General features: G+C 45.6%; 1 protein-coding gene across 3 annotated transcripts in view; it reads right to left on the bottom strand.

Annotated features, from left to right (window-relative positions):
* Nucleotides 1–11148: 11148 nt before the first annotated feature.
* LOC138498065 (TBC1 domain family member 20-like) overlaps nt 11149–25970 on the bottom strand; it is a 242415-nt gene continuing 227593 nt past the window's right edge. For all 3 annotated transcript variants that reach the window (XM_069621910.1, XM_069621912.1, XM_069621911.1), the window contains one exon: nt 11149–16235. In XM_069621910.1, the coding sequence (XP_069478011.1) occupies nt 15983–16235 (253 nt within the window). In that variant the 3' untranslated portion in view covers nt 11149–15982. The remainder of the gene's footprint in view (nt 16236–25970) is intronic.

The following is a 25970-nucleotide window of genomic DNA, read 5'->3' as shown; positions in this document are numbered from 1 at the left end:
TGCCAGACGCCGTCGCCAGGAACCGCTGCTCAGACTCGCAACAGTAACGATGCTCTGTGGTTTCCCCGCACCACAAGGTCAGTCTGGCTGCAGTTTGAACACCACGCTCAAAGCCTCTGCCAAACCCACTTAACAATCAACGTCAGCCCCATCCACTATACGAGTCAGACGCTCCAATATTGCTGTGGCATTATGGAACTCTAGCACCATAGTGCCCACCCAACACACCCGTCCAGAACTTGTTACGTGCTCCATAAGATCGCTGCCTACACTCCCATGACCACAATGTCAATAACTCATCTGGCGCTATAGGACTATGCATACTGCTTGCTGTAACCCTAAATGTTTTCCTTGTTTATGTTTTTCTGCTGAAACCTACTCCGTTTAAACCCCGCCAAAGCACAACGTGCCCACCCTCCATTTAGGTCCCGGTACCAGCGCAACTGTTCCCCACCATGTGTGACCATACTCGCCCGCCATAGCATAACAGGCTGTACCAGCCTCCTTGGTATGCCCTACACATGTACCCAATCCCTCACGTGCATACTGGTCCTATTGTATGCTCCTAGCCTACTGTAATGCTTAATATATGATATCACTGCTAACAGGCATACTGCCCAGGTTATGTATACCTAGCCCACTGTCGTGCCTAATAAGCTTACTGGCCCTGCTGTGTGTACTTAGCCTACTGTAGTGCCTATTATGCTTACTGGCCCTGTTCTGTGTACCTAGCCTACTGTAGTGCCTAATATATGCTATCACTCCTAACGTGCATACTACCCATGTTATGTATACCTAGCCTACTGTAGTGCCTATTATGCTTACTGGCCCTGTTGTGTGTACCTAGCCTACTGTAATGCCTAATATATGCCTACTGGTTGTGCCCACATTTGTGTTTACCCTAATAGACAGATTGCTTATCTCAAAGTGCTCTTTACCCACTTCCGAACCTTACCACCAGGCTACATCATCCTTCGCAAAGACAGAACCTCTAGTAACGGGGGAGGGGTTGCCAAATTCTCAAGGCGTCTCTAAATGCCAGCCAGCTAAAAAACGCTGAGGCTGACAACTTTGACATGCTCTCAGTAAAAATATCTCCTACACCAATGGACACCATAACATTATACACTGTCTACCGGCCTCCAGGCCCAACCCACGACTTCCAATCTAACCTCACCCATATCCTAGGGGACAACCTCAAAACCAACACTAGAGCCATCCTCTTGGGTGACCTCAATTTAGGATTCAAAGACCCTAAAGACAAAAAAGGCAAAACCCTTGCCAAAGCAATTCAAGACTTAGGCTTTACACAACTAAGTAACGACCCGACCCACACGAAAGGTCGTATACTAGACTGGATTGCAGACCACAACTGCGTGGTTGACATTAGCTCCAACACCCCACGCCCATGCACTGACCACCATCTACTGCACTTCTTCATACCCTGAAAAACAGGAGGGAACCCCAACACACCCGCACCACCCACCCAAGCTAGATCCAAAACACTACTCACCGCCGAAAGAATCCTCCCTCAGCTTGAAGCCTCAGCGCTCGCCCATCCCACATCTAACAACCCCAAAGAGCTGGTAGAGATCTACAACTCCACTCTGAAAGAGTTTCTAGACGCAGTAGCCCCACTAGAATTAAAAAAAGCCAAACATATATTTCATGCCAACTCATGGTTCACACAGGAACTCAACGATGCTCGAACAGCAAAAAAAGCAGCATTGAAATCTTGGCAAACTAACCCCTCCACCACCACTAGAGACACTTACCTCACAGATGCCAAACAATACAAGCTGGCCATCACCAAAGCCAAAGCCGCCACCTACAACTCCAGAATTGAAAAAACAAACTCCCAATCGAAAGAACTGGTTGCCATCTATAACGAACTAACAATCCCCCCTACTTCCACACAACCCACCGAGAAAGACGAAACATGGTGTAACAACATCCAGCACACTATGCTAAACAAAATCAAAACACTTCAGACCAAAATCAAGTCCCAGAGTTTGACAAACTGCCCAAAGCGCCACCACCCACACCAAAACCTCCTCTAATATAACGAACTCTAGACACCCCGCCGGACGTAAACAAACCCACACTGTTTGCTTTCAGACAAGTCACCATCCCTGAAGTCCTAAAGATCATGAAACAGACTAAACCGTCTCTATGTAAAGGGGATACATGCCCAGCTAATACAGTCAAAGACTGTGCCTCCGCCCTAGCCCCTTTCATCACTACCTTCATCAACGCCTCCTTCGCCAACAGACCAGTCCCGCTTGCCCTCAAGGAAGCTTGGGTACGACCGCTACTGAAGAAACCTACCCTCGACCCTGACAACTACCATCCAATCACAACTGTACCATTTTTGTTGAAAATTCTTGACAAGGCAGCCTACCCACGGATCCAATCCTACCTGAAATCTCATAACATCCTAGGTAAAAGGCAATCCGGCTTCCGCCCCCGTCACGGTACGGATTCAGCCTTATTAGTTCTCAAGAACCAACTACTTGCAGCCATGGACAAAGGCAAAAATCACTCCTATTACTCTTGGATCTATCGGCAGCCTTTGACTTGGTTGACCATAAGATCCTGTGTAAACACCTCATTGACACTGCCCACTTCTCACAAGAAGCAACTGCATGGATGACCTTGTTCCTAGAGGGCAGAGCCATGAGGGTATTCTCCGACCAGGCCTCAGCCTCAGCATCACCCATTGAATGCGGAGTTATACCTCCCTAACTCTCTACAACCTATTCACCCTTCCTTTGTTCAGTGACTTAGAAGATTTCGGCATAGCTTTTACCAACTATGCCGACGACACTCAAATTCTTCTCCCACTAACAAGAATCTATGAACAAGATCTTGACACCCTCCAGAAGACTTATGCCCACATCCAGGCCTGGATGGCAGCTAATGGTCTCTGTCTAAATGGGGAAAAGAAAAAAATATTACTGGTAGGCCCAAAAGAATTCCTAAAAAAAATAGACGTCAAATATAGTTCCTTCACTATTGAGAACTCTATCATCAGAGCCGTCACTGCAGTGCAAACTCTTGGTGTTTATTTAGATTCCACCTTATCTATGGACAGACAAACTAGTGCCATCTCATCCTCAGCCGCACTTACTACCAAAATCATAAATGCAGTAAAACCTCACCCATCACCAAAAAACTGCCTTAACATAGCGAGAGCTACCATTGGCGCAAAACTCGACTACTGTAACATCTTACTCCTAGGCACTTCTGCAAATTACATCAATAGACTACAAATGGCACAAAACAGCATCCCGAGGCGAGAGCACATCACAGGCAAGGAAAGACGCCCACTGGCTCCCTATAAAGGAACGCATTACATTTAAGGCCCTCACTATCACCCACAGATGCCTTGCCCCGACAGCCCCGGCATTCCTAGCAGAAAGAATTCACCAAGCCCCGGTACACAGACCAAAACGTAACCAATACGCTCATCTGCTCTCCGTCCCAGCTTTCAACAGAGCCAAAGCTGGCGGCACCAGCTTTGAAGTCTTAGCACGAAAAGCTTGGAATGCGCTCCCACGCAACCTAAGAAATGAACAATCCCTCACAACCTTTAGGAAGGTGCTTAAAACTAATCTCTTCAACTAGTCTATTGCCAAATGTACTGCCTCTACCGTTCCTATGTAACCTTGGAACGCTGTCGTGTTTTTACCTGTAGCACTGCCTATGAATTATCTGTACCGTGTCATAAGTGAATATCCTGTAACAGCGCCACAATGCCCTCGGGCCGCTGGGCGCTTTATAAATCCAAATAAATAAATGATAATAGCTAATATAATACAAATGCAAGCAAAGGCGTAACTCAGTGTACCCCCAATATCAGGAATCCATGAAAACAACCAATCCCACCAATTCCCAGTATGATCTTGAGACACCTGGGAAATGATGTCCCTCAAACCTCTAATATGACTTTCAATGGATTGTGAATGGTCACTTAGGTTGAAACAACACATACCTTCAACTGCGTTACAACCCAAATTATGTTTCAGCAATAGATAATCAACGGCAGCCCTGTTTTGCAAAGCTGCTTTTCTAATAACTTTGCTATCAAGGAGCAACTCTTCTAATGCTTGAGAAGTATGATTAAGTCCTTTTACAACTAAACATGATAGTTTAATTAAAGATTTGTAACCCCCAGCAGCTAAACCCCAAATTCCCACTAATGAAAGGGCTAATGCTAAAACCTCAGTCTCTGATAGCAAATGCAAATCTGAATCACAATCTGGAGATAGACCCACAGATTCGAAAGTTGAACTTTTGCTTCGAGACATTGCTGGGTGTAAAGGGAACATCATTAGTCCTAATCGAGTTAAGGCACATGGACCTCCGGAAATGTTAGCTGGAATGTAAGTGTATGTGATGTTGCCACATGAGAAGAGCCATCCTGTTGGAAGCTTCACATGATTTAGATTACTGGCAGCTATCACTGTATGATTGCATCGTGTGTTTGATGCGGTGCAAGTGCTAAACAATAGGCCTGTGAATAATCATGAGACTCCATTGTTGCGACTAATGACTCCTGCTTTACAGATTCAAACCAACTCAGTTAGAGAAACTCTATTGTACTGGGAAATTATCCCGGGTTCTTTAACTCCCTATCGGGCAACTCTAGAGTCAGCAGGGGTAGACTTGCATTCTCATGAAGAAATCAGATTAGACCCGAGAGGGATTGTTGTGATTGAAACAGGGATTGGAGTACAAATTCCTCCAGAGCATATGGGATGGATTGCCCCTAGGTCTGGATTAGCATTGAAGGGAGTTGAATTGCGGGGAGGGGTCCTTGATGTCGATTATCAAGGCGAGATCAATGTCATCTTAATGAATAGTGGGGACCAAGTGTTACCGATTCATAAAGGTGGATAGTATTGTTCACACTGGTACATGTGCTTGGAACTTGTGAACACAACCTTTTCTCAAATGCAGTTTGATTTTCCTTTTTTCGTTAAATTCAACTGTTGGCATTTGCCAATTTCACTCGGTCGACAGGTCATAAAATAAAAGACATCTCCTTGAGTCACATTTTAAGTTATAATATGAGTCAGGTTTCTCCATTTGCGATCTGTTTCCTGGCAAAACCTACAGTACTCGTAGACAGAAAAGGACTGTCTGACGTCGGAATCTTGTACCGCAGAATCATGGTGCATGACGCCAAAAATGTGCTTTAGAACCAGAACTGGCGTCGGCACCACTACCAAACAAGTTGTCGGCAAAGCTTCAACATTGGGCACGTCAGTAAGGCAAAAGTGCATAATGTTCAGTACTTGTTGTGCCAAATATGTCCACATATTCTCCATTTGGGTAATCATCGGGGAATATCTTCACTGTCCTAAAGACATCTCTTGCATAGCTGGCATCAACGTTGTTTGCGCTTGCACCTTACATGTTTGCCGCATTCCACAAATCCATTTGTTCGGTCTGGCTGGCTTTTCGGCATCGGCATAGGGCTGCTTTCAGACATCAATGCTCATCATCATCGGTTTCCCATGGATCGCTGGCACAGATGTGACATTTCTCAAGGGTAACAGCATGCCTTTTGACACTCTTAAACTGAGTCTATTTAGTCCCACAATTACACCAGCCAGACACAGGATCTACAAGGCAAACCCAGAAAAGAGATATCAGTGTTGCAAATCACTCTCTTAGGTAACATTTGTCTGCGAGCACATACTGCCATTTCTCTTTGCCGGGTCCATTACTAAGACTACCTGGTCTTTGCCTGATGCAATAACATCTGCGGGCACCGGTGGGCCACTTGGCCTTTCGACCCACACCTTTGCACCCGGTACCATACTGTCTGAAGAGCCAAAACTACGATTCCCACGAGTAGTTAACACTGTGGGAGGCTTCCCCTTTTTGACCATGGACAACTTAACAGGAACAATAATCAACTGGGCCACTCGATCGCCCTTATGAATTGGTAACACTTGGTCCCCACTATTCATTAAGATGACTTTGATCTCGCCTTGATAATCGACATCAATGACCCCTCCCAGCACTTTAACTCCTTTCAATGCTAATCCAGACCTAGGGGCAATCCATCCCATATGCTCTGGAGGAATTTGTACTCCAATCCCTGTTTCAATCACAACAATCCCTCTCGGGTCGAATCTGATTTCTTCATGAGAATGCAAGTCTACCCCTGCTGACTCTGGAGTCACCCGATAGGGACCTCAAGAACCCGGGGTAATTTCCCAGTACAATAGAGTTTCTCTAACTGAGTTGGTTTGAATCTGTAAAGCAGGAGTCATTAGTCGCAACAATGGAGTCTCATGATTATTCACAGGCCTATTGTTTAGCACTTGTACAGCATCAAACACACGATCATGCCAGCCTGCTACTGCCATTTCCAGATTTGCGCAGCTGTTCTTTCAACAAACCATTGATCCTTTCAATTAATCCTGACACTTTGGGGCGATAGGGGACATGGTAGAGCCACTCAATACTCTTTTCCTGACAATATTCCTGAATTAATTTGCCTTTGAAGTGTGACCCATTGTCACTTTGGATTTGCAAAGGCACTCCGTAATGCAACGGGATCTGATATAACAACTTAATGGTGGTCAGTTGTGTAGCACGTTTGCATGGCAGAACCATCATATAGCCAGAGTATTTATCCACAATGGTGCATGCATACTGACAGCCTTTGCTGATTGGCAGAGGACCGATGTAATCAATCTGCCAAATTTGAATTTGGTAACTTTCCTCTCTGCAACGTGCCTTGGGCAATCTGAGGGATAGGCCTATGCTGTTGGCACACCGGACATTGCAAAATGATGGTTTTCACTACCACTAAAGGAATACTGATTCCTCGAGCTTGTGCCAACCTGATAGTAGCCTTTTCTCCAAGGTGCCCACATTTCTGGTGAGCCCTTTTGGCCAAACCCTCCAAATAGTCTTCCTGGCCTCCGCATCCACAGATGAAATCTTGGTGTGTTCATCTGCAACAGAATTAAACCAACGTTCTAATGAATCTGTAGCACAATGCGCATCCACATGATACACAGTGACTTCACTTTGTGTTAACATTTCTGCAATATCTTGCCACAGTTCTTTTCCCTGAATGAATCTTCCACCCAATCTTTTGCCAGGTTGGCAGCCACACCACCAATCCATTCACCACTGACCATGAATCTGTGTACAAATGACATCGACCAGGGGTCTCCCGTTTCAATGCTTGGTAAACTGCGTAAAGTTCTGCAAACTGACTGCTCTTCCCTTTCCCTGACGTTGTCAAAATCTTTTTAGTCTTTGGATTGTGTGACACTGCTTTCCAGTATCGCTCGGTTTCCACATATCGAGTCGAGCCATCTGTTAACCAGGCATGCTCTGTCTGCTCTACGGTCAGATCGCCATAAAGTACTCCCCATTTCATGGGAGACTCGCGTTCTTCAGACACTTCCGGTGGTATGTAATCTGAGGGTGGTATGTTGGCTACTTGTTCATGTCATTTTGTAACCCCACCCTTGCCTGATTTAGCTCTGTCTTGAATGTACCATTTCCATTTAATTATACTGGCTTCTTGAGCGTGTCCTATTCTGTATGTTTTAGGAGAGCTCAACACCCATTGCATAATCGGGATTTCCGGCCTCATCAATACATCATATCCCACTGTCATTTGCTCAGTATCGACAAGGGCCCAGTAACATGCCAGCAATTGCTTCTCGAACGGAGTGTGTGAATTAACAGCATCGGGCAACTTACGACTCCAGAGCCTCAATGGTACACGTTTCTTGTCCTGTTTCTGCCACACACTCCAGTTAGTGTAATTGTCTTGCACAGACACATTCAATTTCACTTCGCCTTCCTTCAATGGCCATCAATCAAGCACCTGCTGCATGGTGTCTTTCGCCAAATCAAATGCTTTTTGCTGCTCCTCCCCCCACTGAAACTCATATTTCTTTCGTGTCACTTTGTAGAGGAGGGCCAGTATCTGCCCTAAATGGGGAATGTGCTGTCTCTAAAACCGATACAGCCCTGTGAACTGCTGAGCTTGCTTTTTGTTCATTGGAGTGGTGAACTCAAGTATTTTCTGTCAGGCCTTCGGCACCATCTATCGATGCCCATTATGCCACTGAATCCCTAGGAATATCACTGTCTCAGCTGGCCCTTGAATTTTGTTCAGGTTAATCTCCCACCCTTCCTTCTTCAATCCTTCCATAATAACTTCTAACTGGTTTTGCACACTTTGCTCATCCCTGCCCTTTATCAAAATATCATCAATATAGTGAGAGATTTGTATGTCAGGTTTACACGGTATCTTGTCTAAGTGCTCTGCCAACAGCCGGTGACAGATGGTCGGGCTATGTATGTACCCCATAGGTAACCTCGTGAAGGTGTACTGACGCCCGCTCCAAGAAAATGCGAACTGCTCTTGGCACTCTTCAGCAATTGGCACAGAGAAAAATGCATTGGCTAAATCTACCACTGCATAACAGGTCCCCTCAAACTTTTGGACATTCTCAATCAAGGTAATGGCATCTGGGACTGCGGGCACGAAGCGAGGAGTGTATTTATTTAACTTGCGGTAATCCACGGTCATCCTCCAAGACCCGTCCCCTTTTTTGACAGGCCAGAGAGGGTTGTTCCACACTGTAGTAATAAGGCGTAACACCCCCCGCCTCCATGTACCCTTTCATGGTGTCTGAAATTTCCTTGTGCCCCCCCCGTGAATGCGGTATTGTTTCATCGCTACCTGCATGGTTGCCACAGGCACCTGCACTGGGGGCATCTTCAATTTGCCTACGGTAATGGGTGTGCAGGTCAATGCACTCACCCCAAACTGATATGTTTTACCTCCAAGTCCCAAAGTCAATCCTTCTAGAATGTCAAAGCCAATTATGTACTCAGGTATTGGGACAATCAACACTTGGTATTTCTGCCTGGTCAAATTGCCTATTTTCATCTCCACCTCAGTTTGTACTGCAGGGGTCTCCTTCCCCCCTAGCCCTGTAATGGTAAAGTGTCTGCCTTTGAATGGTGTTGGATTTCCATGAATCAGAGAGGCCTCCGCTCCGGTGTCTATCAATACTCGCACCCCTTACGTATTTCCCAGCCCCCAAAAAATCTTAACATTAACATGGGGCTGCCGATCAACTTGTTTGCATAGCAGACGCTGCCGGAGCTTGGCCGTAACCCTAGTCAAATTTTTAATGAGTGTAACGTGACTCTGCCTCTAACATTGCACTCACCACCTTCCTTAAATCAGCATACGTTAACTGGTATGGGGAAGGTGTCCCATAGGCCCTTCTTCCTGTTCTTCCTCAGGAGGGGCGTAAGGTGAGGTGTCCCTCTGTGGCTTAGTCACCACCTGCTTCTGTTTATAGCGCTCTTCGGCTGCAAGCCCTCTCTTTACGTACAGTTCATACATTACCCTGGTTTCAATGCTATCAATTTCTTCTCGTGGCACACCATCTTTTAATAAGGCCAAAAACATGTCCTTCCTGGACACTCGGGAGTCTCTACTATCTTGCCTCCTGCCTTCAGTTCTTCTCTCACTATGCCCCTCTCTCTCCCATGGCTTGTCTTCACTCTTGTCCCACTCCCCTAAGTCTGCCAGTTGCCGAATGGCATCCACTACTTCATCAGTGGGTTTGCCCATCATACCTACAAGCAAAGTCATAATGACACTTTTGTATGCGGCGGGGCAGTTCTTATCACCATATTACTGCTTGAAACTGAAAGCGGCACGACCCCCATGTGTCCTGGTTCATCTACATGAATTGCCTCCTTCACGGCATGCTCTCTGACCTTTTGTATTGCCTCTTTCAAAGTGCACACTTCTTTTCCTTGCTAGGCCAATCTGTGGTAATAGGATACTTGCGGTTACATGCCTGGGCTGCTAGGTGCAACAAAGACACCTGTGAAGCTTGCTCATTATCGTCAGGGGGCGGCCCTACCCTTAAGACCTCCTGTACATTGGTGTCAGTTGACAAAGGCAAAAAGCACAGTGAGTCTGTGGCATCTACCAACAACCCCGTGGCGCCCCCATCTAGCAATCTCACCATCCATGTCAGTAAAGGTTCCCCTGAATTCTGCCTCAAACGAGTAATGATTTCCCCAACCTCCTGCTGAGTGTACTCTTCCAGCGTGGTTAAATCCACAACCCCGCCTGCAGGATTCTGCGGGTGGGGTCCGGCACGGCATCTTCTAACTGGCTTAGCCGCCACTGTCTTTTGATTAAGTTCTGCTTTGGAATCTGATTCATTTGCTGAGCTGCTCTCTGGGCTTGTTGAGTCAAAAATGTCTCCATCCCACTTATCAGGGTCCCAAGCCACACCTACGGTAGCGATTACAGCTGCCACTTTTCTTTGGTTGACCCCCACTCGTCTTTTCCTATATTTGTATCAGGCCACTCTAACTGCTGCCCTCTCTGCAACAGCCTGATATTTATCAGCCTTGTCTTTAAAAAGCTTCATTTGTAATTGCTGCATTAATGCAATCTGCCGTTCAGCAGACAACTCTTTGTCTAATTGCAAAATATGCTCTTTCATTTCCACATTTTTCTGATGTACTATTCTGTAGGCATGCAAAAGAACCCAACCCCACCTTCCTACTGTGGCACATTCCTTTCCTCTCTCTACTGAAATCTGTTGTAAACAAAACATTACTTCTGACAGAGCAGCTTCTCCTAAGCCATTGTCCCATTTTTCACTCAAGCCAGCGCCACATGCCCACACTTGGGCCAACTTATCATATGGGTCCTTAGCCCACCCTGGAATCAGAACATCGGGACATTCATCGCCAGCGGGAATGCTCTTTTTCCTGAACAAACTATTCATCATTACAGTAATTTACAAAACCTCTTTTTCTTTCCTCTGCAGTCACTCCTTCACTCGCGCAAGCATGCACATAGAAAACGCAGATTAATACAGTCTGACACTCACTGCCAAAATGAAAACAAACTTTTGCTTGCAATGTGAGTGGAGCCTATCTTCGTTCAAACAGATTATTTAATATTTGGAACAATTCATCACAAATATCCCATCCTCGTCGCCAAATTATGTATTGCTCGCCAAGAGTGCATGGACAGTTATTTATCACCAGTACATTTGCAGAGCAAATACTTTGAACGCAGGTAGACGAAGCAATGACTCACACCCACACGTACAATTAGAGGATAAGGAGCACTTATACGGCTATTTATTCATAGTTAAGCATACATAAGCAATAAGTGATAACACAGAAATAAATCACAGAAAAGATAGTAAGTTAGCAAGAATACATCACCATGGGCATAACTGAATTCCTCATCTCGCCAGAAGCGGCTGAAAGACCCCGGTAACAGCCAGGCCGAGAGCACAACCACCCACGTGGATTTCGGAAACAAGGCGTCCCCCCACCGACTGAGGTCTTTGTGCTTTTCCCACCTGACCTTTCCAGAGCTTTGCATAAATGCCCTCTTCAAAAGGGGTGGCAATTTCTCAAACCTTTTGGCATTAGCGCTTGCCCATTGATGAGTGACCGCTGGTTGCCGGCCAGGTCAACCGACAGTGACACCAAGGAGCAAAGCGCTTCCCTCTCCTAAAGCACCATGGAAGACAATTCCATAACTCATCTACAACCTTGACACGGGAATAACATACCTTCTTATCGGGTACCAGCCGGCACCTGTGGATCCTAGCTTTTCCAGCGCTGTGTCCTTGGCTGAGGCGTGCATACCAGTCTCAGCAACGACTAACGTTGAAAACATGTTTTTCAGCAAGTGCAGCTTCTGCTGAGGCATGGAATAAATATCCATTATGGCTCTGAGTGCCCCCAGAATGCAATGCGCACCAGCGTCATGTTTTAGCTCAAGCATCACAAGGGACCATAATGCTCAACCGGGAATTCCAGGCTGGTAGGAATTACTGGAAGAGACACATCACTTCTAATTATCTTATTGGGATAATATACTGATGCTGCGCTACTCAAACTCTGAAATTAAATAAAGAGCTTAATCCCAAAGGTTTGGCTTGGCAGTCAGTAATGTGTGGATACTTCTGACCACGGATTGTCCAAAGGTCAACAGTGGTTGACTCCATCACCTGTTAGTGAGTGACCATACCTGTAGCAATGATGAACCACTATGGACGATGTTAAGGCAGCCAGATTACAAACTGCTGAAACTGGGGTATGGTGCAGCTGTGCTGTTTACAGGGGTACAGTTTCAGTTGATGTAGTCAGTGTCCATCGATTGCAGCTCAGGTACGTTTATGGAGTAAAGTAATACTTTCAATGTTCTTCGGTGTTGAAGTACATATGTAAAAGGCCACCGGCTTTGTTAATTACCAGTGCTATGTGTGTCCAGTGCTCCTACCACTTCATGACAGTTTTGCACAGGGACGAGGAGCAAGACTCCTTCAGGGAGCAGTGGATCCTTCAGGCTTACCCGACTGTAGCTACTGGATAAAGTGGAAGTTAGTGCCAGTTGATTAGTCCCCTCTAGGTGAGGAAAAAGTTAATTGTACTCGGACAGTGGCAGAGCTTGAACATCAAATCTGTCTTCGCAATGTGCAGGCAGAGCTCTCTCACAGTCTTCTTCAGGTAGGCTCAGCCCTAAAGATAAGGTGTGTATCATCCACTTTTACTCCCTAGAAATAGGCACATACTCCCAAAAAATAAAAATGGGTAGTACAAATACTCCCAACAAAAAATGGCAAACAGACATATATGACCTTGTGCCCCTGCTTTCACCCACACAGCTCCATGAATATGTTTGAACCAGTAGTTCACGTAGTACTACAGGAAGAAACTTATTATTACTGCATTATTAGAAGAAGTAAACATGTATTTTTATGGGTTTACATAACCAGGTGCAAAGAAGTTATCATCACAAAAACATTTTTACCCACTTATAAAATACTCTCATTGGGAATTGGACTTACATTTTATACTCCCTAAAAAATAATTTTACTCCCAACTTTCACCATCCTTTCCCCTCTCTCTCTCTAGTCCGCCTCCCTTGGCCCTCCTCCTACCCCTACCTGCGAGGCTAAGAATCACGGCGTCATCTTTGACTCTGCACTTTCCTTCTCCGCACACATCTCTGACATCTCTAAAAAGAAACATTTCTTACTGCACCTCCTTAGAGGTACTCTGCCTTTCCTCTCCTTCCCTCAGAAGCTCACTGTCTCTCAAGCTCTGGTCTTCTCTAGGTTGCACTACTGTAGCAGCCTCTTTCTAAATCTACCTGCCTCCACTCTCCGCCCTTTACAACTAATCCAGAACAGGACTGCGAGACTTGTCCTTGGCCTCAAGCCCTGGGAACGTATCTCTCCAGCTCTGAAATCCCTTCATTGGCTCCCAGTGGATGCAAGAATTAAATTTGAAACCCTCTGCATTGTCCACAAGGCTTTCTGGGGCCTGGCTCCAAAATACCTTCAACTATTCCTCTGTAAATACCTCCCCTCTCGAGCCCTTTGCTCCTCTACTTCTAACTCCCTTAGGGTCAGTCGTTGTTCAAAGAAACGAGCTGGGGGTAGATCTCTGTCCTCCGCTGAGGCCTCCCTTTGGAACTGCCTCCCTGCCACCTTGAAACTTGAGGAGAATCATCTCCGGTTCCGGAAGCACCTCAAGACCTTCCTCTTCGCTTCTGCCTTTGCCCCTCTTCTCCCCGGCTGATCTGTGTTCTCTCTTGGCACCGTGCACCTGGCCACCCTCTGTCCTTCGGGCCCAGGTCTTGCCTCCCTCCTGCACTGCCTCCGGGCCACCCCTTGCACTGGGATCTGTATTGGTACCCATACAGTCCACCACTTTTTTTCTGTGCTTATCAGATATACCCTATCTGACTAATTCATGCACTTACCACTTGCTGGCTGCACTACCACTTTTTCATTGCCTGTATTTATTTATTTCACTTACTATTTCTTTTTTCTCCTCTGTTCCGCACTTTCCACTTCTCCCTCTTCCATGCACTTCCCCATTTACCATGCACTTGCATGTTCTTAATGTCACTTGGCCTAGTAAGATCGTTGTTTTTGTTTTCCCTTGTTCCCCTCACTTGTGTACCAGCAAAATATAAATAAAATATCATAGCATAGCATAACTTTGAAAAATAGGGAGTAAAATACTCCCACTTCAAAATGTTATCTGGATCACTGGATAGGCTTCATCTTTTTGCCGTCTGTACTGACCGCCAGTCTTTCATCTACAACATCCATGGTTCAACCAGGTAAGAATGCAGACTTGTGTTTTAAAGAGGCAATATAACAGTTGGATGAGCACATGGAGGCCTCCTTCCAAACACTTGGCAGCCAACCAATCACTTAGGGGTTGCCACATTGAAACATTCCCAAACTTCACCCTGGGATATCACAGAGGATGTGTATTTCAGCAAGGACTCAATCCAGACATCCATTATCTGGTTTTGGTCTCCACACCACTCACTTTCTGAGGCAAGAAGAGGCAGTGGCCATATGTGACAGCATCTGTATACCATTCATTAAGAGAGAACAAAGTGTTACTCAGTACTGGCCTCAAGGGCACCCCAGGGGTACATCAGGATGTACCCTGAAATAATCTGGTACCAGGTAATGGAGCCTACACAATGAACTGTGCAAGATTACCCACACAGGACACAGGGTGGCTTTGGGGCACCCAAACACAGAACCTTACGGTCTTTCAATGGGCACGGTACAGAATTGCTTCCCTGATAAGGCCTTGGCTATGCTAGTTCAGGGAAAAGGTCAAAAGTGCAAGGGCCTTTCACCAGATGCACAGTTCAGAACCTTTGACTTCACAACGGGCACAACATTTGACTGAAGTAGATATGAAATAAGTTTTCTTTAAAAAAAGCCTAAGAAAGCTGACCAGATATAATCCGAAACTCCTGCTATGAATAGTAAGTGTAGATGTGTGGACCCAATAACAAAGTTCCTTGTAAATAAAGGAGTCCTTTTTACAATCAGGCCGCCTTATTTGGCACGGTTGTCCACATATTGAAATCCAGCTATTTTCAGGTTTATACTGTACATTTTCAGAATGTTTCTATTGTCTGTAATCAATATGCTCTCAAATATATAGGTTCAGATGACTGATTTGTAGCTTTGGATAAAGTTCCTGGTAGTACTCACAAGACGGTGCTACTCCCACTGCTGGTGAATGAAGGAGGCAACATGTATTCCAGCAGAGCAGAATAGCGAGCATCCAGGGCCCCTCGTAGTAGAACACAACAAATGTTGCACACATCTTTAATTCGTATTCTATTTACGTGCAATGGATTACACATTCTGTAGCTGTGCTCACATTCTACTTTCCCAGGGACCCCAGCCAAAACATCCAGACTTTCTCCCAAATTCTGAGGCTGTCGGGATCCCATCCACACCCAAAAGAAGGTTCTGTCACACTAAAAAGGCAGGATAAGGATAGCGTCAATTAGTGCAGTAACGCCAAGTATTAGCAAAAGGATCTCCCATACTAGCAAGAACATACAACATCAGCTACATGCAGGCAGTGACAATACAAAAAACATATCTCAATGAGTGTATCCTTTAAAAAAAATTCAAGTAAATTTCATGTAATGCCTCCACAGCGCTCTAAATACTTCACCTCCCCCAAAAGGTTTGTTGGAGCACCTTGCGTAGCCTCATATCTGGAAGAGTTGGAGAAGGACATCTGGCACCCGCCCCAAGGCAGTTTAGGTCAGTGCCAGTGCTCTGCCAATATGGCAGAGATTTCCATGCCTAGAGAGATGGAGCTGGAGGTGTGGCACCTACTCCCAAGGAGGCTAGTTCTGCAGCCAGTGCGGTTAGTCTCATCCTGGTGAAGATTCCGGTGTCTAGCACACCTGGAACTGAAAGGTCGGAGGCCGTGTGGGACAGTCGGCACCAACAACGGCCCCAGGGCCACCAAGCTGCCAGGGCGTCTTGTCTCTAGGACAGCTACAGTAATCACTCAGATGTCCACTCTAGGGTTGTTTGTGGCACCACTAGTGATGCAGTACCCACCATGGCACATATTCAAGTATCTAGAAGAGTTGAAGCAGGAAATCTGGTGCCCACTCCAAAGCTGTCTGTGTCACAGCCAGTGCTGCAGCACCCAAAGTGGCAGAGATACCCCACACAGCCATTTTGATGAGTTGATTGCTTCCTGTGGCAGGAATGGCAGGGTTTCCGTTTTCAAGATGCAAGTGCCCGTGGAGATGCTGCTCCCGTAGAATGGAATCGGGGCGCTGGTGCAAAGTGGCCTGCTGGAGCTCTTGGAAGGAGGCTATAGCAATACTGCGGATAGAAGAGAGGGTGAATGATAATGGGTTAGAAGGGTTTCTTTGCTGCATCCACATATACACATATATATATATATATACACATATACACACACTCACACACACTCAGCTACAGTTCAGGAGTGATCATTGTCCTGCACACACATGCACATTCATGCACAACTTGTGGGAACAACAACAAGGGGCCTGGGGATCTCTCCAAGCTGCCCCAGAGTGGTATGGAAAAGATCACCATGTCAGCCTCAATTAAGACTCTGTAATTGGAAACAGTCCTAAGCGTGATAAAGATACCAATTAACAACCCCCGGGACCTGGCAGCCCTCAACAAGAGTTTGGCTGCTAACGAGGATCTGCTGCATGCATGGACAGGCAGGAACAAGGACTTCTAAACGGTGGACCCGCCTCTACACCAATCCTGTGCATGGATATACACTACACCTGAGGTAGGACAGCAACAGTAATAATGATACACATGTACAGGCCCGTTCCAATGGAAGAGTTGCTAGAATATGAAAAAGGAGGGGAAGTGGGGTTGTTGGAGAAGAAGGATGTGGTGGAAGCTTGGTGTGAATTGGCAGTTCTTGAAGGGGGCAGTGGCAGGAGTCTGGTGAGACTGGCTATGAGAGGGGGATTAGAGTCATCAGATGAAGCGTAGAAGTCATTAGGAGGTAGATGGTGAAAGTTGACAGGAGAAGGCTGGTAGACGAAAGGAAATACAGGAGTAGTGAGGTAGTAGCTATCAAGAGTAGGAAGGAATGAAGGGGCACATTTATCCCAAGGTGAAGGTACGGTTGAGATGGCGAACATAAGGAGTTAAACCCACACTGCGGTGAGGAACACACAAGAGTGATGTCAAGGAGGAGAAGGACCAGATAAGTAGAGAGGGAGTGGAGAGTTAGGATATACGGCCCCTAAAATAGGTGAGCTAATAAGGCCCTCTTAAGCACAGTTATGGAAGCTGGGGCGGGCAAACTCCATTGGGACACAGCAATGTCTACAGGACTCACAAGGAGGAGCAGTGGTGGAAGTATCCCACCATACACAGACAACCTGGAAGAATCTCAGAGAGAAAACCCGAGTAGTGGGAGTGCTGCAAAAAACCTTGACACTATTACAGGGAGCCCCAGAGTGTTGGAATTGTTGAAAAGAGATTAGTCTGACATTTTGTCCTTTGGGTGTTACCTAGGTTTTGTGGTAAATAAAATCATGTCTAACCTGATATTGTGATCTGACACTTTGTGGACTCCACCCAGCTATGATGTCAGAATTAGGATCCACAAAGGCTGTTGTGAAGTCTACCCAGGAAATTCAGTGCTCAGAGTATGGGTGGTCTGTACATCTAAGATGGGCCAAGAACCTATGTAGCCCCTCGTATCAGCTGGGGTGGATATGTATAGTATCACAAATGTGAACACTCCACTGTAAGGGAAGGCCCTAGTTTCCAAATGCCTGAAGTGACTCATGGGAGGATCACTCGCACGTCAGTCCTAGCAATTAAATACGTTTCTGATGTGGGAGCTAGAGTAATGGATAGGGATTATAGTTTGGTTATAAAGTACTTTGTGTAACCATAGCTCTGAGACAGTCATAGTCCTAGAGGCAGTAAGCTAATTAGTGAAATCTACACCCAACCTGAAGAAATAGAAGAGCTAGGTGAAGTCAGGTTTTGGTCTTCATATTTTCCACAAAGATCCCTGTGACAGGGTCAGAGGCTTGACAGGGACCCCACTACAACTACATATACCAGAGTTGATCCTATTCCACAGGTGGTCGGAGGGAGTTGGAAGGTCCCCTGTGTAGTGACCCCCCTGAGTGTGACCCCCCCGCTGAATGTGCCTTGAATGATACCGTTGGTAGCACTGTCTATCACCTAATGCCTTACAAGCCCATATCTGTCTGGCATAGTCTCTTATTTGATCCAGGGCAGTATGTTCTAAATTGCTGTGTGGCAGCGAGAGAACAGAATGCGTTGTTTTACAAATATATATCACTGATGTCTGCAAAGGCAGACAAGCATGCTGAACCAACACCAAGCAGAAAGAATTGCAGGGGCTACGCGAATACCCAGACGCAAAGAGGCGGCGTGGCAAAAAGTTTATAAGAAATTGCCCTGTGCTGACCCGCCCCAGGGGATAAGTGCAAGATAAGATTGGCTTTTAGACACAGGCGAGTCACAGAACCAACAGAAAGGGGCATTATTGAAGGAAACAGGAAAACAGGGATATAAATGACCCACAGAGACAGAATCGAGTGAAAGGTGTTTGGTTGAGATTAGGAGGTGTGGACGCGGACCGAGAGACCAGGAGCAGGTCAGAAGGTGATGCAGAGTGCTGAGGAGTCTGAAACAGTGATGGACAGTAGCGCAGGAAGTGGTGAAAATGAGTGTGGCACCAATGGAACAACTGAAAATGTGACTATACGAGTGTGTGTGGGAGTAAGTGTTTGAGGTAAGTGTGTGGGAGAGTAAGTGTTTATGAGGGAAAATAATGAAAGAGTGAGAAGGGGAGAGAAAGAGAGAGTATCTAATGCAGGCACCATCTCCAGATCTTGGAAGAAACATTATGAAATGCCAGCGGGAGTAAGACAGAAAATGCCTCTGCCTTTAGTCCCTCAACTCAAGCTTAGGTTAAACTAGATAGTGGGGATTACCAATCTCTAGCCTGAAAACCACACTTGGTGTTAGGGAAGCCTAGGTTAGGGTCTAGTGGAGGGAGCACACAGGAGGTCGAGGGACAAGACCGGGAAACCAACTAATTTGGCCAACCGGCAATCTAAAAGGATCATTAAAAGAAATTTGAGTTGTCAATAAAAACCATTGATTTTTAGATGGTTATTTGATGCAATCTGTGAAATGCCTATGCCTCTGGGAAGAAAGCAGAAACAGTGAGACTCTTAATGGAGTGGATACCTGTCCCAATGTGGGTCAGAGAGACCTCCTTCAGATCCTGAATTTCCTCTGGCCCAGATGAATGACCTCCTCTCCCTCTATTGGTGCCACCATATTCGCAGAAGATGGTGAGTGACCATGTCCTATTTTCTAGCGTAGAGGGGTCTTTTATACAGCGTAGTGAATAATGTGAAGTGTGATAAGAAGGGTAGGTATCAGTTGTTGGTTGTGATGTCCCAGCAAATGAATTCCACAAAAGCTGCTAGCCCCACAAAACCCAGTCAGTCTCTAGCTGGCTTGTAACACAGCCCTCCTGTAACATCTGACCCCTTACCGGCATTCCTATTAACCCATTGTAGTAGAGCATTCTGTTACTTCTTAAAGTTAGGACTGTGCCCAATACATTCCCAAAATAAAGTGCTAGATAAATGCACTTCCACCAAGCAGCACTATCGTCTCTTCTCATACTCTCCACTTCGAGCGTGGAAATTGCACCATCAGATTTTAGGTAAAGGACTAGCAGCCCTTTTTTCTTCCCATATAAAACTCTTAAAATGGCCTTACGGGCCATATTCTCCAACCCTTTTGGCGCAAGCGATGAGATGCGCTAGCACATCTCCTCACTTGTTCTCAAAATATGAACAGCAAAATTCACAAAGTGCATCTGAAGGGGCGCATCTTGGACGCACTCATTTGGATGTCCTTCCCCACACTGCGTGTTTTGGAACGAACGCAGGCAGGGGGTGGCGCAAATCATGACAGGGTCATTTATGATTTGAAATGTGACAGCCATTGTTAAATCTGCGGAAGTCACACAATTTCCATCCCCCAAACAGGGATAGAAATACTTTTTTTTCTCTGGCATGTCACAGAGATGGGCAATTTAACGTCCCATCTCAGTAAAAAGTGCTCCCGGAAACTGAGTTGTTTCTAGGAGTCTCTCATACATTAGCGTCAGGAGCGCAATCCTGTCACTAATGTATGCAAGGGGGCAGGACTGCAAGTCCATGCGCTACTGTCCAGCCCCTCCTGAAATGATCAGGTCACTTTTGTGACTAAGGTGACGTGAGCATTTCAGCAATAGTGCAAATGAAACAAGGGCATTCACTGCACTCCTTTCATTTGCGCTCATTATTGAACATCTGACCCAATGTCTCCTTCTAAACCCCAACTATCAATAACTATTGCAAATTAAGAAATCAATTCTAATCTCCAGTTTGAGCCCCCTCATGGGTCACATGGATGCCCACCTTTACTCCAACAGTCCAGTTTCCTTTTGGAGTCTTTCAGTTGTTACGCTTGATTCCACAGTTAACTAGAGAGGGATTTAAATTCTCCCACATTGTCTTTCTCTAATACTATATAAGAGAAGACTTCTGCTTTATTCAGCTCTCTTCTCAGAGTGTTTTATTAATCTTGTTCCTGGAGATGGTTGGTTTCTCTTTTAGATCCTCGTGCCTCCTACATTTTTGTGCACTGGCGGCTACACATCTTTGCCTTTAATCTCTTTGTGCAGGAACATTTATTTCTCACTACTGTTTGTACACTGAAATGCACACTAAAAGAACGGCAAAGACTGGCTAAAAAGAGACATTAACCTCTTGCTGCAAATAACTACTTCTCCCTACTGCTCCTACTGAATAAATACCCACCCTTCGAAGGGCCAACCCCAATCATCTTGCACTCTTATTGATCTGTTTGCTCCTCAAACGTTCATAGATTTAGGGCCTCATTACAGGTTTGACAGTATTCCAGCGGTAAATCCACTGGAATACCACCAAATGAAATGACTGTCACCGCCACTTGGTCTGACGGAATTACCATCAGATTACAAGTGGTGGTAGGCAGTGTTATTCCCATTTATTAAAGTCCATAGGACTCCAGGGGGATTTCATGGAATCACCGCCGGTGGCAATTCTGATGATTGTTGGCAATAAAGTGGTGGTGAATCCTTCACTTCATCACCTAACTTGCAGTACAGCGGTGCAGTAATGTGGCGGTAACGGAGGTACCAATCCGTTACCTACAATTTTTACTGCACTGCCGTACTCCTAATGAGCCCCTTAGTTTCAATCATCTACCAGTATCTCTGTGAGGTCTTTAAACTCTAGCTCCACAGCCTCCTTGAAATCTGCAACTGATTTGCCCCTTTTAAAGAAACCCTCTGCTGACCCAAATGTCCCTGCAAACTATCGCCAAGTTTTCCTTCGTCCCCATTATTCAATGGTCCTTGAGTGGGTGGTCTTAAACTAGATGACGAATGGCCTTGAAGATATACTTCAGTCTGGCTTCTGCAGAAAGCACTCTACAGAGAATGGAGCCCACCACTCCAAACTCTCTCGTCAGTACCCATCCTTTTGACCGCTACCCCGCTTTGCACACTGTGAACCACTTATCTTTCTTCCTCAGTCTCAAGGACCGTTAGTTTTTCAAATCTGCGCTTACCTGGATCGCCTCCTACTTGGAAGTTTGCACCTTCCTAGAACTTGCAAACCTCTAACCATCACATCTTTCTATGTCGGCTTCCCCCAAGTAACAGCCCTTCAACCTCTGCTGTTCACCCTTTATACCTGGAAGACTTATCCTGTCCTTTATTTAGCTTTCACTACAACCTCTTCGTGGACAACACTCAAATCTATTCCTCCTTTCCTCATCGCAGCCGGAATATATTTTCAAATATCTGCTTCTTCTGCCTAACGCCCCGGGAGGATAGCTCAGCGGCAACATGCACGCCTTGGAAGCAAGACGACATGAAGCAACACAGGTTCGATCCCTGTGTCGGCGCTTAAAAACCTCTGGGTGTTTAAGCGCGTTATAAATACACAACTAAGACAAAAACAATTATGCAACTAAAAAACAAACAATTCCTGTAAGAGCGCCTCGATGCCTGCGGGCTGTGTGAGCGCTTTAAAAATGTAAATTAAATAAAATCAATAAATAATGCTGAAATCTTAAAAAATGGAAGTCATCTTTCTTCCAACTTCCAAAGCCATCCCACTCTTCCCCTCCTATCTACTTTCTGTTTCTCTGCTTTAAGCTCACCCATTTGAGGCCCCTTTTGTGGCTGCCTTTTTTTTCCTTTCAATTAGTGGTGTGTCCTCTCGCCAAACTTCTTGCCACCAACCCCACCCAATCTTGCTTGTTTGCCCAAGGCTTGCAACCCTGGGGTCCTTTTTAATAGCGACCTTTGACTGCAACAATCCATCACCACCACCTCTGTTGCTCTTATTAACTTCCCCACCATTCAGAAAATCTGTCAATTTCTTACACACCACTCTGAAACGTTTAATCTCAACCCACATACTCAGAAAACAAGACAACTGCTCAAACCTACTCTTTGGCCTTCCTCTCTACTCCTTCAACCCTCTAGTCAAAGTCCTCAGCTTCGCCACCTGCACTCACTACAACCTACCCAGATCATTCCCCACTTTTACCTACCAACACCAAGCTGTTGGCTCTCCTGGCACAACTGCTCCCTTTTGAAGGTCCTTATCATAGTTTACAAATGCATCCAGGGTATTGCTCTACCATTCCCTGTCTGACTGTATCTCTATCTACTCACCATCTCCTTCCCTCTGCTCCTCACACACTTAACCTAATTGTCCCATGCCCCCTTCCGCTCTTTCTCCCTACTCACCCCACTCCATTGGAACAAGCTGCCCATCACAATCAAAACCAGCCTGAATGTGGCTCTCTCCAAATCTCAACTTAAACTTCACTTACTTGCCAAGAGTAGAAAAAAGTTAGCAGGCGCCCCTCTCTAGAAAGTACATGGCATAATAACCTGTTCTGTGGTTTTTCCCACTTTGAGAGACCGTAGCCATTGCTTTTTGCTCACTGTACTTTTCACAAAGGAGAAATATCCATTTGCATATCAGTCTTTGTCCTTTGTCCTGCCCACAAGGTCAGTCCAGCACCGAAATGCCAGGCAAACCTCCTCTGAACAAGATTACCATATATAAATGTATATAAGCAGAAACGCATGGTAGATGAGACATATAGAAGCTTGCTGCAGAGGAAAACATAACATGGCTAGAGCGGCCATGATGGAAAGATGTACGTCGGACACGTACTAAAACAAACTAGGGCTGCAGAGTCAGGAGACACTGGAAAAACAGCTTTGTGTTATTAGGCAGAATCCATCCTGTGCAGTTCCCTTAGGGAGCACTACAGAAGATTAGGACTACAGGTGAATGCAATAAATCCCCTTTGGTATCAGTCTGTACCACAAAGATTTAGTTGGTAGCTGTGGCTGAGCAGTCAGACTTATCTCAAGAGGGAGATTAGCAGTATTCAGAGTGTACACAATAGGCCTACAGTACTATGGCACAAGAAAACACTGACCAAAGCTTTGTATTAAAAAATATATATATATTTATTTTATACACTTCTAGTTAAACACATCTATCACAGTTCTTAAAGTTAAATTCAGTCTAAGAAAGTATACACAACTCCCTAGTTAAATTGTAGACAAGTTTGAGCAAGAGTGAAAACTGAGCAAAACACCAGTGTAAACCAAACACAAATGGCGCTCTAGCAATTTCTCACAAGGGAGGGAAAACACAAGTTATACAGAAATATCTTCTTACACACCCTAGCAACACTTTCCATACGTTTGTGAACCAGATTAAGCAAGGTAGTGCATCAGTATAGAAAATACTTAAATGAAAACAGAGCAAAATGGCATTTCACAGGGTTTAAAAGTGGGAAGGAAAGGGTGGTTATAAGAAGTAGGTGCACCAACACATTTCCAGTTGAGAAGCAATCTAGAGAAGGCAGTTCTAACAAATTTAACCAGACTCAGTAGGCCTGTGCCAGAGTCAGTGGTACAGGGTAAGGGCCCAGGAGCAAAATGTTCTTGTAGCTGCAGTCAAGTCTTTGGTTAACGAATTGAAAAGGTGGATGCAGAAGTTGAAAGACAATGTTAAGAGAGAGGGGCGGCCAACCCAACAGGTAGGTAAAGGATTTAAAACACCTTTAGTGCTACCGCGAAGAAAGGGCTTCCTGGTGGAACAATGTACCTTTAAAATGAAGAAGTGGCTCCTGCAGTGGCGGTTGTTGCTGGTAGTTCCTGCAGTTCGTGGGATCCAGCAGAGGAAGAGAGGCTCTGGTCGTGGAGGATGGTTCGAGTTACTGCACTACCCACGGATGAAACCAGCGCGGTGTTGCCCGACGAATAAAAGGTACGCTCCTTTAAAAAGCGGCACCCGGCCTGGCTATCCGGTCTCCAAGTACAGAGTACTGGCGATTCAACCAAGGCAGGTCCGGGAAGGCGATTGGCAAACTGGTTGGGCCCACCAGCTCAAGGGAAGAAGGCTCTTGCAGATGAAGATCTTCTCTCGTTGTGTGGTGAAAAGTGGTGAGACGCTGCAGCAGGGCTTCACCGGTGGTTCAGTCGTTGCAGATGTCTTTGGCTTCTCTCCTCTTCGGCTTCTTAGTTCCAGTGGCGAAGTCTTGCTCTTCCAGTCCTCAGGACCCTGCTTTTATGCCAAAAGTCCCCCATTCATACAGCCTAGCTGTCACTCATACAGTGGAGTGGTCCTTCTTGGCGGGAGACCCTCCAGCCTATCAGGATAGAATGCGACATGGGTTGCTGAGGCAATCCTGTCCAGGGGTCCTACTGCCCCTCCCACACAATGGTCCCACCCCAGACTCAGTGGCGCCGAAAGGAGGGCTTCTCGGCAGAAGCCCGCCAAAAGGACGAACAAAGGATCCCCGACCTGTGTTAGGAGTTTAGAGAAAGACACGAGAAAGAAGTTGTATTAAAGTTCTGGCAAATAAAACCTACCAGAGTAAAGTTAACATTAAAATACACCGGCGGTATGTTAGAGGATGTCAGAAAATGTGGTAGCCTCGAACAATGGGAAAATCCCATAGGGAAATATTTGCGATCGAATATTTAGGGTAGTAACCACTGCCACCAGCCAGAAACATTTGAGAGAGGTACTGTATGGTACCCCCTCGAAAATGAACATAAGGGAAAACTATTAACCCTTCCCAGTACTTCCATAGTAAGATGGGCTGTAATGGTTTAGTTCACAAAAATTGACTAGTAAAGTCAATGGGGACTTCACATGCCCTGGGAGACAGTAGTGAGTCCCAGGGTATGGAGTCTATGTTTGGGGGTCGTTACAACACCCCTGTGTCACTGCATGTGAATAAAGCTGGTTCCTATGGAGGGAAGAGAAACTCCATAGGCATTACACACAAAAATAGCCTAGAACACACATAGCAAGAATGCCTAAGAGTGGGAAAAAGAGTCTCACTCTGAGCAGGAGAAAAAAAAAACCTTCAAATCCAGCAAAGCTGCTGGGGGACTCTATAGGTAAGGGAAAATAGCCATAAGATGATAATTCCCCCTAACATGTGTAAAGTCTATTGGCCTGGGTTCAACGATGCTACTTCAAGGAATAATTTCACGTCACAAGGGAAGTCAAATGGATAAGCCATGTACGTAGACTAAGTGAAGGAGAAAACATTTGCAAGAGTCAAGTGTTAGACAATTAAAGATGCGGAAAACCTATGTAAGATGGAGTGAGCAAGTCCCTAGAGGCCAAGACGGATAATGACACCCAATTCACTTGAATCAAATAGCAGTAAATAGAAGGTCGAGATGGAGACATTTGTGGTGTCCTCACAAGTGATTCTGAAGTTGAAAACAAGGGCTATTCATTAAGCCCAAACCAAGAGAATAGTGTGCCTACATTTCCTTTAATGTCCCAAAACAGAGAGCAGGCTTCGAGGTCAACGACAAAGGAGAAACCTTGGCTTGGGTACTGACCGATGAGAGACAATGGACTAATTGGGAAAGTGGGGAGTAGGTGGACGTTGCTTGCAGCAATT

The sequence above is a fragment of the Ambystoma mexicanum genome, chromosome 5q (genome assembly GCF_040938575.1).
Source record: "Ambystoma mexicanum isolate Mex_15411 chromosome 5q, UKY_AmexF1_1, whole genome shotgun sequence".
Taxonomy (NCBI): Eukaryota; Metazoa; Chordata; class Amphibia; order Caudata; family Ambystomatidae; genus Ambystoma; species Ambystoma mexicanum.
This window is presented reverse-complemented; position numbering and strand designations above follow the sequence as displayed.